Source organism: Hypanus sabinus, chromosome 23, assembly GCF_030144855.1.
Source record: "Hypanus sabinus isolate sHypSab1 chromosome 23, sHypSab1.hap1, whole genome shotgun sequence".
NCBI classification, from domain to species: domain Eukaryota; kingdom Metazoa; phylum Chordata; class Chondrichthyes; order Myliobatiformes; family Dasyatidae; genus Hypanus; species Hypanus sabinus.
The window spans coordinates 17,688,685-17,700,163 of record NC_082728.1 but is presented as its reverse complement, the minus strand read 5'-3'; the positions used below and the strand labels follow the sequence as shown (position 1 = coordinate 17,700,163).

Genomic DNA, 11,479 nt, shown 5'->3' with positions numbered 1-11,479 from the left:
GTCATGGTGCACATAGGTACCAACGATATAGGTAAAAAATGGGATGAGGTCCTACAAGGTGATTTTAGGGAGTTAAGAGATAAACTAAAAAGTAGGACCACAAAGGTAATAATCTCTGGATTACTACCAGTGCCACGTGCTAGTCAGAGTAGAAATAGGAGGATATTTCAGATGAATATATGGCTTGAAAAATGGTGCAAGGGGGAGGGATTCAAATTCTGGGGACATTGGAACCAATTCTGGGGGAGGTGGAGCCGGTATAAACAGGACGGGTTGCACCTGGGCTGGACTGGAACCAATGTCCTAGGGGGAGCATTTGCTACTGCTGTTCAGGAGGCTTTAAGCTAATGTGGCAGGGGGATGGGAACAAGTGCAGAGAGACAAAGGGGTGTAAAACGAGAGTAGAAGCAAAAAGTAGTAAGGTGAAAAGTAAAAGTGGCAGGCAGGCAAATCCAGGGCAAAAAGCAAAAAGAGCCACTTTTCAACATAATTGTATAAGGGCTAAGAGTGTTGTATAAACAAGCCTGAAGGCTTTGTGTGTCAATGCGAGGAGCATTCGTAACAAGGTGGATGAATTGAGTGTGCAGATAGTAATTAATGAATATGATATAGTTGGGATCACAGAGACATGGCTCCAGGGCGAGCAAGGATGGGAGCTCAACATCCAGGGATATTCAATATCCAGGAGGGATAGACAGGAAAGAAAAGGAGGTGGGGTAGCATTGCTGGTTAGAGAGGAGATTAACACAATAGAAAGGAAGGACATTAGCCTGGAGGATGCAGAATCGTTATGGGTAGAGCTGCATAACACTAAGGGGCAGAAAATGCTGGTGGGAGTTGTGTACAGGCCACCTAACAGTAATAGTGAGGTTGGGGATGGCATTAAACAAGAAATTAGTAATGTGTGCAATAAAGGAACGGTAGTTATAATGGATGACTTCAATCTAGATATAGATTGGGTGAACCAAATTGGTAAGGGTGCTGAGGAAGAGGATTTCTTGGAATGTATGTGGGATGGTTTTCTGAATCAACATGTCGAGGAACCAACTAGAGAGCAGGCCATTCTAGACTGGGTATTGAGCAATGAGGAAGGGTTAGTTAGCAATCTTGTCCTGTGAGGCCCCTTGGGTAAGAGTGACCATAATATGGTGGAATTCTTCATTAAGATGGAGGGTGACATAGTTAATTCAGAAACAAAGGTTCTGAACTTAAAGAAGGGTAACTTTGAAGGTATGAGACTTGAATTAGCTAAGATAGACTGGCAAATGATACTTAAATGGTTGATGGTAGATATGCAATGGCAAGCATTTAAAGATCGCATGGATGAACTACAACAATTGTTCATCCCAGTTTTGGCAAAAGAAAAAACCAGGAAAGGTAGTGCACCCGTGGCTGACAAGGGAAATTAGGGATAGTATCAAGTCCAAAGAAGAAACATATAAATTAGCAAAAAAAAGCAGCACACCTGAGGACTGGGAGAAATTCAGAGACCAGCAGAGGAGGACAAAGGGCTTAATTAGGAAAGGGAAAAAAAATTATGAGAGAAAGCTGGCAGGGAACATAAAAACTGACTATAAAAGATTTATAGATATGTGAAAAGAAAAAGATTGTTCAAGACAAATGTAGGTCCTTTACAGTCAGAAACAGGTGAATTGATCATAGGGAACAAAAACATGGCAGACCAATTGAATAACTACTTTGGTTCTGTTTTCACTATGGAGGACATAAATAATCTTCTGGAAATAGTAAGGGACCGAGGGTCTAGTGAGATGGAGGAACTGAGGGAAATACATGTTAGAAGGGAAGTTGTGTTAGGTAAATTGAAGGGATTAAAGGCAGATAAATCCCCAGGGCCTGATGGTCTGCATCCCAGAGTGCTTAAGGAAGCAGCCCAAGAAATAGTGGATGCATTAGTGATAATTTTTCAAAACTCCTTAGATTCTGGATTAGTTCCTGAGGATTGGAGGGTGGCTAATGTAACCCCACTTTTTTAAAAAAGAGGGAGAGAAAAAACGGGGAATTATAGACCGATGAGTCTGACATCGGTGGTGGGGAAAATGCTAATGTCCATTATCAAAAATGTGATAACAGCACATTTGGAAAGAGGTGAAATCATCAGACAAAGTCAGCATGGATTTGTGAAAGGAAAATCACGTCTGGCGAATCTTATAGAATTTTTTGAAGATGTAACTAGTAGAGTGGATAGGGGAGAGCCAGTGGATGTGGTATATTTGGATTTTCAAAAGGCTTTTGACAAGGTCTCACAAAGGAGATTAGTGTGCAAACTTAAAGCACACGGTATTGGGGGTATGGTGTTGATGTGGATAGAGAATTGGTTGGCAGACAGGAAGCAAAGAGTGGGAGTAAACGGGACCTTTTCAGAATGGCAGGCAGTGACTAGTGGGGTACCGCAAGGTTCAGTGCTGGGACCCCAGTTGTTTACAATATATATTAATTATTTAGACGAAGGAATTAAATGCAGCATCTCCAAGTTTGTGGATGACACGAAGCTGGGCGGTGGTGTTAGCTGTGAGGAGGATGCTAAGAGGATGCAGGGTGACTTGGATAGGTTAGGTGAGTGAGCAAATTCATGGCAGATGCAATTTAATGTGGATAAATGTGAGATTATCCACTTTGGTTGCAAGAACAGGAAAACAGATCATTATCTGAACAGTGGCCGATTAGGAAAAGGGGAGATGCAACGAGACCTGGGTGTCATTATACACCAGTCATTGAAGGTGGGCATGCAGGTACAGCAGGCAGTGAAAAAGGCAAATGGTATGTTGGCATTCATAGCAAAAGGATTTGAGTACAGGAGCAGGGAGGTTCTACTGCAGTTGTACAAGGCCTTGGTGAGACTGCACCTAGAATATTGTGTGCAGTTTTGGTCCCCCAATCAGGAAAGACATTCTTGCCATAGAGGGAGTACAGAGAAGGTTCACCAGATTGATTCCTGGGATGGCAGGACTTTCATATGAAGAAAGACTGGATCGACTAGGCTTATACTCACTGGAATTTAGAAGATTGAGGGGGGATCTTATTGAAATGTATAAAATTCTAAATTGATTGGACAGGCTAGATGCAGGAAGATTGTTTCCAATGTTGGGGAAGTCCAGAACGAGGGGTCACAGTTTAAGGATAAAGGGGAAGCCTTTTAGGACCGAGATGAGGAAAAACTTCTTCACACAGAGAGTGGTGAATCTGTGGAATTCTCTGCCACAGGAAACAGTTGAGGCCGGTTCATTGGCTATATTTAAGAGGAAGTTAGATATGGCCCTTGTGGCTAAAGGGATCGGGGGTATGGAGAGAAAGCAGGTACAGGGTTCTGAGTTGGATGATCAGCCATGATCATACTGAATGGTGGTGCAGGCTCGAAGGGTTGAATGGCCTACTCCTGCACCTATTTTCTATGTTTCTATGTTTCTTCACTATGTTATGTATTGCACTGAACTGCTGCTGCTAAGTTAATAAATTTCATGATACATGCCGGTGATAATAAACCTGATGCTCATTCGTGTAAAGACTCTGCCCAGAAGAAGGAAATGGGAAACCACTTCTGTGGAAAAATTTGCCAGCAACAATCATGGTCAAAAGACCAAGATCATCCATGTTGTATGACACGACACATAATAATGACATGTACAGCATGTATGCCTATGACAACAATAAACTTAAGCTTGAATAAGTTCTAAGATTTTGTTTTGAATGTACAGTGGTTTTCATCCTTACTATGTCGTCTTGTTTCCTTTTGCCTTTTTTCATTTGCCAGCAGTGCCACCATTCACTTCTCTTTTGTTTTTTCATGGGGATGATTTTAATATACATTATGCTCTCAGCTGGAGCTTTATTTCTGATCTAGTAATTGGCTCTGGGACGTTGTCTTGAAATACTGAGCTGTCCTGTTTTCATGTGGAGGATGTATTCAAATCCATTTATTCCAGATACTTTTCAATTCCTTAACACATAAACATTCCAAAATATTTCACTCAAGTTAAAGTCCTTTCAGCTGTGTGTCAATTTTCAGAAGCTGTATAAAGGAAATTAATGCAGAGGGATTTTCACCACATTTACATGTACAGTACACTATCCAATTTAACTGTGTGTATGCTTCCAGGGTTTATTGAGATGTGTAAAATAATTATTTATCTGTGGAAAGAAATGTATAAATCCTAAATTTGGAGAACTATTAGTTGTCATTATCTGTAGAAATGGCTGAAAAAAAAAACAAAAATTATTTTTATTGAAGTCTTATTCAGGAGCAATATCAAAACAAGGAATTGTAGAAATGCTCAGCAGGCCAAATAGCATCTATGGAGTGAGAAATGGTGTTTTGGTGGATTATCACTGACCTAAAGTGTTAACCACTTTTCTTTCCACAATGATTGCCTGAGATTTCTCAGCACTTTCTATTTTCAATACAGCATTGAAAGTGGATGAGATGTAAGTTATTGAATGGAGGAGCAGTTTTGAGAGGGCATTTGACATCCTTCTCATTCATAGAGACATTTAGCCTTCAGCCCATCATGTCATTGCTGATCAATGAGTACCCAGCTTTATTTATCTCATTTACCACTTGGTAAAGTGGTGCCAAGAGCATACAATGCTCCCTTGGTTGACATCTTCCAGGTAGCAAACAAAAATAGCTTTTTTACTTCTCTTACCTCTGTTTTTCACCTTAAGTGAGTTTCCGGGACTGTTAGAGCCTGTTTATAGCCTGGAGATGGTTTGCTGATTCTGAGAATATTCCAGGAAGCATGTGTATGGATCAGAAGGAACTTTGAGATGGGGTGCAAGCTGATGTTCGACACTGTTTTGCCTTTTAAAGCATCTATTAATCACCGATTATAGCATCGAGGAACATTGAGACATCAAGGCAAATGCAGGAGGTGAGCAAAAGTTTCAGCAGTGACTGCCTGCCTTTTGATTGCTGCTGGGGAAGGAGTCTGTGAGCGACCTATCACTGGGGCAGGCGGGTAGGCCTGTCTGCCTCAGGTGATGTCCCTCTCTGCCCCATGTGGTGTCCCTGGCTTTCGATAAACGTCAGTGAATCGTAGGATGGTATCATGGTTCTGCGTTTACAGATGGGACTATTGCATTTATGGACAATGGTCTTTTTCAAATTTACGGTTTTTATATTCTGTGTATTTTTATCATCCGTTCCTTTTCCGATTTGATATATGAGGGGAGGACGTTAAGGTGTTGATGTTCTGTTAATTTTTGGTGCTGGGAAGGGTTCTTTTTTAGGTGTCGATGTTCCAATCCCTGTAGATGCAAATCGACCAGAATTGTGTTGTTTTTGCTCATAATATCCGATATCATCAAGCTATTCCAAGCATGCTACAGTATAAAACATATTGTGTTCAGCTTGGATTTGTAACTAACAGGAATCTATTACTAACTTTTTATCTCATAGAGGAGAAGTGCTTGACTCCTTGAGGTGACCGATCCTCTGTGGTCCAGTAGGAAGTGGCCAAAAAGCACCTCGATCCCCTTACCACTCAGTAAATATGCAACAGAATTCATGCCAATTTAATGAAGCTTGTTCATCCAGCTTCAAGGAGTGGCAGTAATGAAGATGTGTCATAATGCTAATAGTTCTATTATTTCAATGCATCTCAGTTTCTCACAGTGAATGAGTTGGTGCAAGTCCAAGTCACTAATCAGGTACTGGGGCAACATCTGACTTGTTAACAATTGAATGAAGGTACAATTTGAAGTGATTGTGTCCATCTGAATCCAAAGTAGCACCTCCACTTATGTAATCTATTGAGGATTGGGGATTAGAAACTGAGGAGATAGGGAACAGAAACTGTGATGCCATTCTCTTTTGTACAGGAGGGGTAGGTTTGATGTTTTTCTCTGAACTACTTTCATGTTCTTTCTTTGTTTTGTGGCTAGCTGGAGAAACACAAGTTTCAGAGTTGTATATGGATAAGTGCTTTGAAAATAAATTAATCTTTGAACCTGATCCACATCCTTCTGATTCCAATCATCTTTTCACTGAGTAACTTTTGCCTCAGGTCTCTTTAACTCTCTTCCCCTTACTCTAAACTCATGTCCTCAACTTTTTGACACCTCTATGGGGAGAAGTTTTCTCGTCTCTGTGGATCTCATTAATTTTGCCTACTTCAGGTCAAGGTCCCCTCAACCTTCTCCAGTGTGTGGAGATCAAAACCATCTTGCCCTATCTCCACAATATATCTATCCCATGCAATTGGGAAGATGCACAACGAGCAGCTCACTTGATCCAAAGTTTCCTTCATTGTTAAAAGACCTTACATTAAATCAAAACATCTTAAGGTACTTGAAATCTGAAACAAAAAAAAAAAAGCAGAGAATGCTGGAAAAACATTCAGCAAATCAGGCAGTACCTATGGAAAGCAGAAAAGAGTTATGGCCTGGAACCCCTTTTTTCAAAACTGAAAGGAAGAAGTAATTTTGTTTCAGTTGCAAACAAGTTAAGAGTGGAATTGAGGGATGGGAGGGATGGACAAATTCTTAGCATCATTGTGGCAACTTCTTTACCATATATAATATTAATTTAAGAATCTTCAGTCCCACTGATGAACTTTGAGGGCAGTGTGTTCATAATCAAAAGAAGCAATATTGGAACATTTTGAAATTAGATGTAATAGATTCCTGTTAGATACAAATCCAAGCTGAACACAATATGTTTTATACTGTAGCATGCTTGGAATAGCTTGATGATATTGGATATTATGAGCAAAAACAACACAATTCTGGTCGATTTGCATCTACAGTAAACCTCATTTTCTAATCCCCAATCCTCAATAGATTACATAAGTGGAGGTGCTACTTTGGATTCAGATGGACACAATCACTTCAAATAGTACCTTCATTCAATTGTTAACAAGTCAGATGTTGCCCCAGTACCTGATTAGTGACTTGGACTTGCACCAACTCGTTCACTGCGAGAAACTGAGATGCATTGAAATAATAGAACTATGAGCATTATGACACATCTTCATTACTACCACTCCTTGAAGCTGGATGAACAAGCTTCATTAACTTGGCATGAATTCTGTTGCATATTTACTGTGATAAGAGGGGATCGAGGTGCTTTTTGGCCACTTCCTACTGGACCACAGAGGATCAGTCACCCCAAGGAGTTAAGCACTTCTTGTCTATGAGATAAAAAGGGGATGAAATTTCCATTTGCTTGGCATGGATTAGTGTGGAGGGCATCATGTGAAACATGGGCACAGTCACCTTGGGAATAACTGACTATCAATACTAACAATTCAAAGGTCCGTGGCTGACTTAAAAGGTCATCTATTGCCTAATGCTCCGTGGTAACTGAAAATTGTGAGCAGACTGCTGAAGCTGGCAGACACACACTTGGTACAATTTACTTGTCACTCAAAATGGAAAGGAATAGATTTCTGAAGTGAGCACACCCAGCACTCTTGGTTGGAATAGAAATTGAAAATCCTGAATAATGCTGCCATTCAGAGAGTTCTGGGTTGAATTTTAGGTCACAGAGTCAAAGAGAACTGCAACACAAAACCAGGCTCTTCGGTTCACCTAGACCAGGGGTCAGCAACCTTTACCACTGAAAGAGCCACTTGGACCCGTTTCCCACAGAAAAGAAAACACTGGGAGCCGCAAAACCCGTTTGACATTTAAAATGAAATAACACTGCATACAACGTTTTTTTTGCCTTTATGCTATGTATAAACAAACTATAATGTGTTGCATTTATGAAATTGATGAACTCCTGCAGAGAAAACGAAATTACATTTCTGCATGCAACAAAAACATTTTGAACTCCGAAAAAAAGACGTTGGGTTGAAAGTTACTTTTAAGTAAAATACTCAATGTCTATTTGAGTCCTTCTTGTATTTATTGAAAAACGCCGAACTTAAATTTTCCGCCAGCAGCAAACCAAAAATAACATCAGCCAGCTGTCAGCCTGAAAAATAAAAGGACTATTTCACTGAACAATGAAAAAATATGAACATACATAAAATAATAGGCAATTAAAATATTTATCATACTTGGTTAATGGGATTTCTGCTCCTGGACCTCAGCGCACAGCGTCTGCACATCAGGGCTGTATGACGTCACCTTCATCTTTACACAGGATCGCAAGCTGTCATCTGTGAGGCGTGCGCGATGTTTGTTTTTAATAAAGTTCATGTTGGAGAACACCTGCTCACATACATATGTGGATCCAAAGATCGACAGGACTCCAAGCGCATACTTTTTCATGTTTACATAAATGTCGGGCATAGCATTCCATGTTTCGAACACAAGTTTGTCCGGTTTTAGAAGGTTTTCAATATCACTCCATTTGTGTTTCTGAGCAAGAACGGCCTTCTGACGGGCAACATCTTCAAGGTCTGCTGTCAAGCGTCTAAACTTGGACACCCATATGTCTTTGTCGGCTATGTCGGCCAGTTCCATCTCAAGATCAGGTTGACTCACACCTGCCAATGCAGTCGTATTCAGTAGGGAAGGATCGATGCTTAAGGGAGTGACCGGGAAGGATAATGTGTTTTTTTCCTCTCTGAACTCACAGAAGCGTTTCCCAAACGATGTTTGCATTGCGATGATTGCAGAATGTAAATACTCCGAAATTATCATGTCGTGACCTTGTTTGAACTCTCTCAAATTGGGGAAGTGAGACAAAGTGCCTTTCTGTAAATCTCTGGCAAGCACTGTCAACTTGCGCTCGAATGCCAAGACATCCTCCAACATGTGTAGGGCTGTACGTCCTTTCCCCTGAAGAGCTGTGTTCAGCGTGTTCAGGTGCGCTGTCATGTCTACCATGAAGTGTAGCTTTTCCAGCCACTCTGGCTGTTCCAGCTCAGGAAAGGTGAGCCCTTTGGTGCCCAGGAAAGTTTTCACTTCTTCCAGACACGCGACAAAGCGTTTCAGCACCTTCCGTCTGGACAGCCAGCGATAAAAACACGTTGTAGCGGTGTCAGTAAACTGCAGTCAAAGATAGCTTTATTCGAACTAAACAGCTTTGCTTTTAAGCCTCCCTCAACCCAGCCCCCATGGACGCAGATGCTGCAAAAGACGCGTACTCACAAACCCCCGTAGGCTATCTCCCTTAGCCGGAATGCTGGCTAATTGTGAGCCGTTTCGGATGTGGCAGGAAATGTGTCGCCACACTTAGATTGTACAAGATCACCATAATCTTCAAATTTAGAATTACATTTCAAAAGCTAACAAACTAACATAAAATACATTTTAATTAAATACTGACCAATTATTTCCCAAAGCCACAGGGAGCCGCAGCACAGAGGTGAAAGAGCCACAAATGGCTCGGGAGCCGCAGGTTGCCGACCCCCGACCTAGACCATGCCAAACCATTATTCTGTTGGTCCCATAGACTTACATCTGGAACATAGACCTCCATACCCCTCCCATCCATGTACTTATCTAAATTTCTTATAAATGTCAAAATCGAACCAGCATCCATCACTTCAGCTGGCAACTCAATCCACACCCTTACAATCCTCTGAGTGAAGAAGTTCCCACTCAGGTTCCCCTTAAATATTTCAACTTTCACCCTTAACCTCTGACCTCCAGTTCTAATCTCACTCAGCCTCAGTGAAAAAAGCCTGCTTGCGTTTATCTAGAAGAGTGATAAAGTCTGGCTTGAGAAATCACTAGATCAATAAAATGCATTGTCGCGCCCAGGATTTGGCACCAGTTGTGAAAAGGCCAGATACTGAGGCGTTCAAGAGCTCAGAGGGATTCTACCAGGAGGCCAGTTGGCCTCTGCTTTGGGCTCGATTGCCGTTAAACTGTTCTGTTTTCCCTGCATGCAGAGGTTTGTTGAATTCTGCTGCTCGAGTACTGTGGCTTTATTCAGAACGCTACAGACACACTTTGTCACAATATTGAATTTGAGGCTGCTCCAATTTGAGAGCCAACAAGGAGAAAAATAGTCCTGGATCGTGCCAGCGAAATATGCAAGTTGCTGCAGCATGGGTGGAGCTGAGGTCTGTACGTGTGTACAGAGCACGCTCCCTGTCTACGTGCTGTCGACCTTTCCAGAGGACACAGGACAATGTTGGTATCATGTATGCCTCACTGTGGTCATGGGTAAGTCCTTGCTTACATAGCTTGTCTTATCGTTGCAACAGCTTGAATTGGAAAAACATAGCAGTGACTTGCATAGAGGAGAGGGGGACAGTACTGGGCTTTTGTAAATGTTCTGAGACTAACCAATTTGCAAGAAAAAAAACATTTCTCTGAGAAATTTCAACCAGTGAGCCAAGATTTCAGTTTTTGAATAGTCAGTCTAGTTGGTTTTACTTAACATTATGACAATTATCTGCAATTTCATAAAAAATGTGATTTGTTTCTGTATTATTTCATAGGTACAATCGTGAAATCACTGAAACCCTGGAAGTGAAGACAAGCTGAATGCTTTCCCACAAGCTGACACCTGTCAGCCTCAGATCCAAAGTTACAGATAATCTGGAATTTTTGGTAACAATTCAGGACTGAAATAAGTACAACATGCATGTTCTGTCTTATCCAGGTTAGTTACAACTTGAGGGCATGCTTTACAACACCAGAGCCAGTAATTTGAAGGAACCAACTTAAATCATTGAAGGGGTCTTTCACAATATGTTAGCTGGCAAGACTGTGTGCATTTGTAATACACTGGACTGACATGACTGAACGTAATGATTAATTGTACAATAAAAATATGGTACAGTGCTAGTTATGGTGCCAGATTAGTAATCCAGAATCCAGGGGTAATGAACTGGAGAGCATAGAAATTATGGAAATAAATAAATTTGAAATGACAAACAGATTGATAATAACAATTTAAATGTCATAAGGTAAAAATCCTTGGTCGATGATTATAGCTAGAAATGTCCTGAGCTGACGTTTGCCTGGCCTGATCTATATGTAACCTATGTAAATGGTACACAACTCTATTTTTCTAAAACAGCTGAACAAGTGTTGGCTGCAAAAGTAGTTAAGGAAGGACAAGAAACACTAGCCATTGAGACTACATCCAAATCTCATAAAAGAGTATATTTCTAATTATAGCAATACCACCTCCAGTAAAGTCAAGTTTATTTATTCTTCTTGTTTATCACTCACAAGTGTATAATATTCATCATCATCATCACCATCATCATAGGCTGTATCATATGACATTGGTGATCATGGTCTATTACCATAATTGTTCTTGGCAACCTTTTCTACAGAAGAGGTTTGCTATTGCCTTCTTGTGGGCAGTGTCTTTACAAGATGGTTGACCTCAGCCATTATCAATACTCTGTCTGCCTGACGTCCGTGGTGGCATAACCAGGACTTGTGATATGCACCAGCTGCTCATATGACCATCATGGCTTCATGCAACCTTGATAAGGGGGCTAAGCAGGTGCTTCACCTTGCTCAAGGGTGACCTGCAGACTAGTGGAGGGAAGAAGTGCCTTATATCTCTTTTGGTAGAGATGTTATCTCTACTCCCAGCATCCAG

The 11,479-nt window shown here is 41.1% G+C and overlaps 1 protein-coding gene across 1 annotated transcript; it reads right to left on the bottom strand.

The window, feature by feature from the left end:
• Positions 1–7,750: 7,750 nt before the first annotated feature.
• LOC132380304 (general transcription factor II-I repeat domain-containing protein 2-like) lies at positions 7,751–8,794 on the bottom strand. The gene is made up of 2 exons (XM_059949057.1): positions 8,019–8,794; positions 7,751–7,933 (listed from the first exon to the last, which is right to left on the bottom strand). The coding sequence occupies exon 1, from the start codon at positions 8,791–8,793 to the stop codon at positions 8,023–8,025; it is 771 nt and encodes a 256-aa protein (XP_059805040.1). The 5' UTR covers position 8,794; the 3' UTR covers positions 7,751–7,933; positions 8,019–8,022.
• Between the last annotated feature and the right edge of the window lie 2,685 nt (positions 8,795–11,479).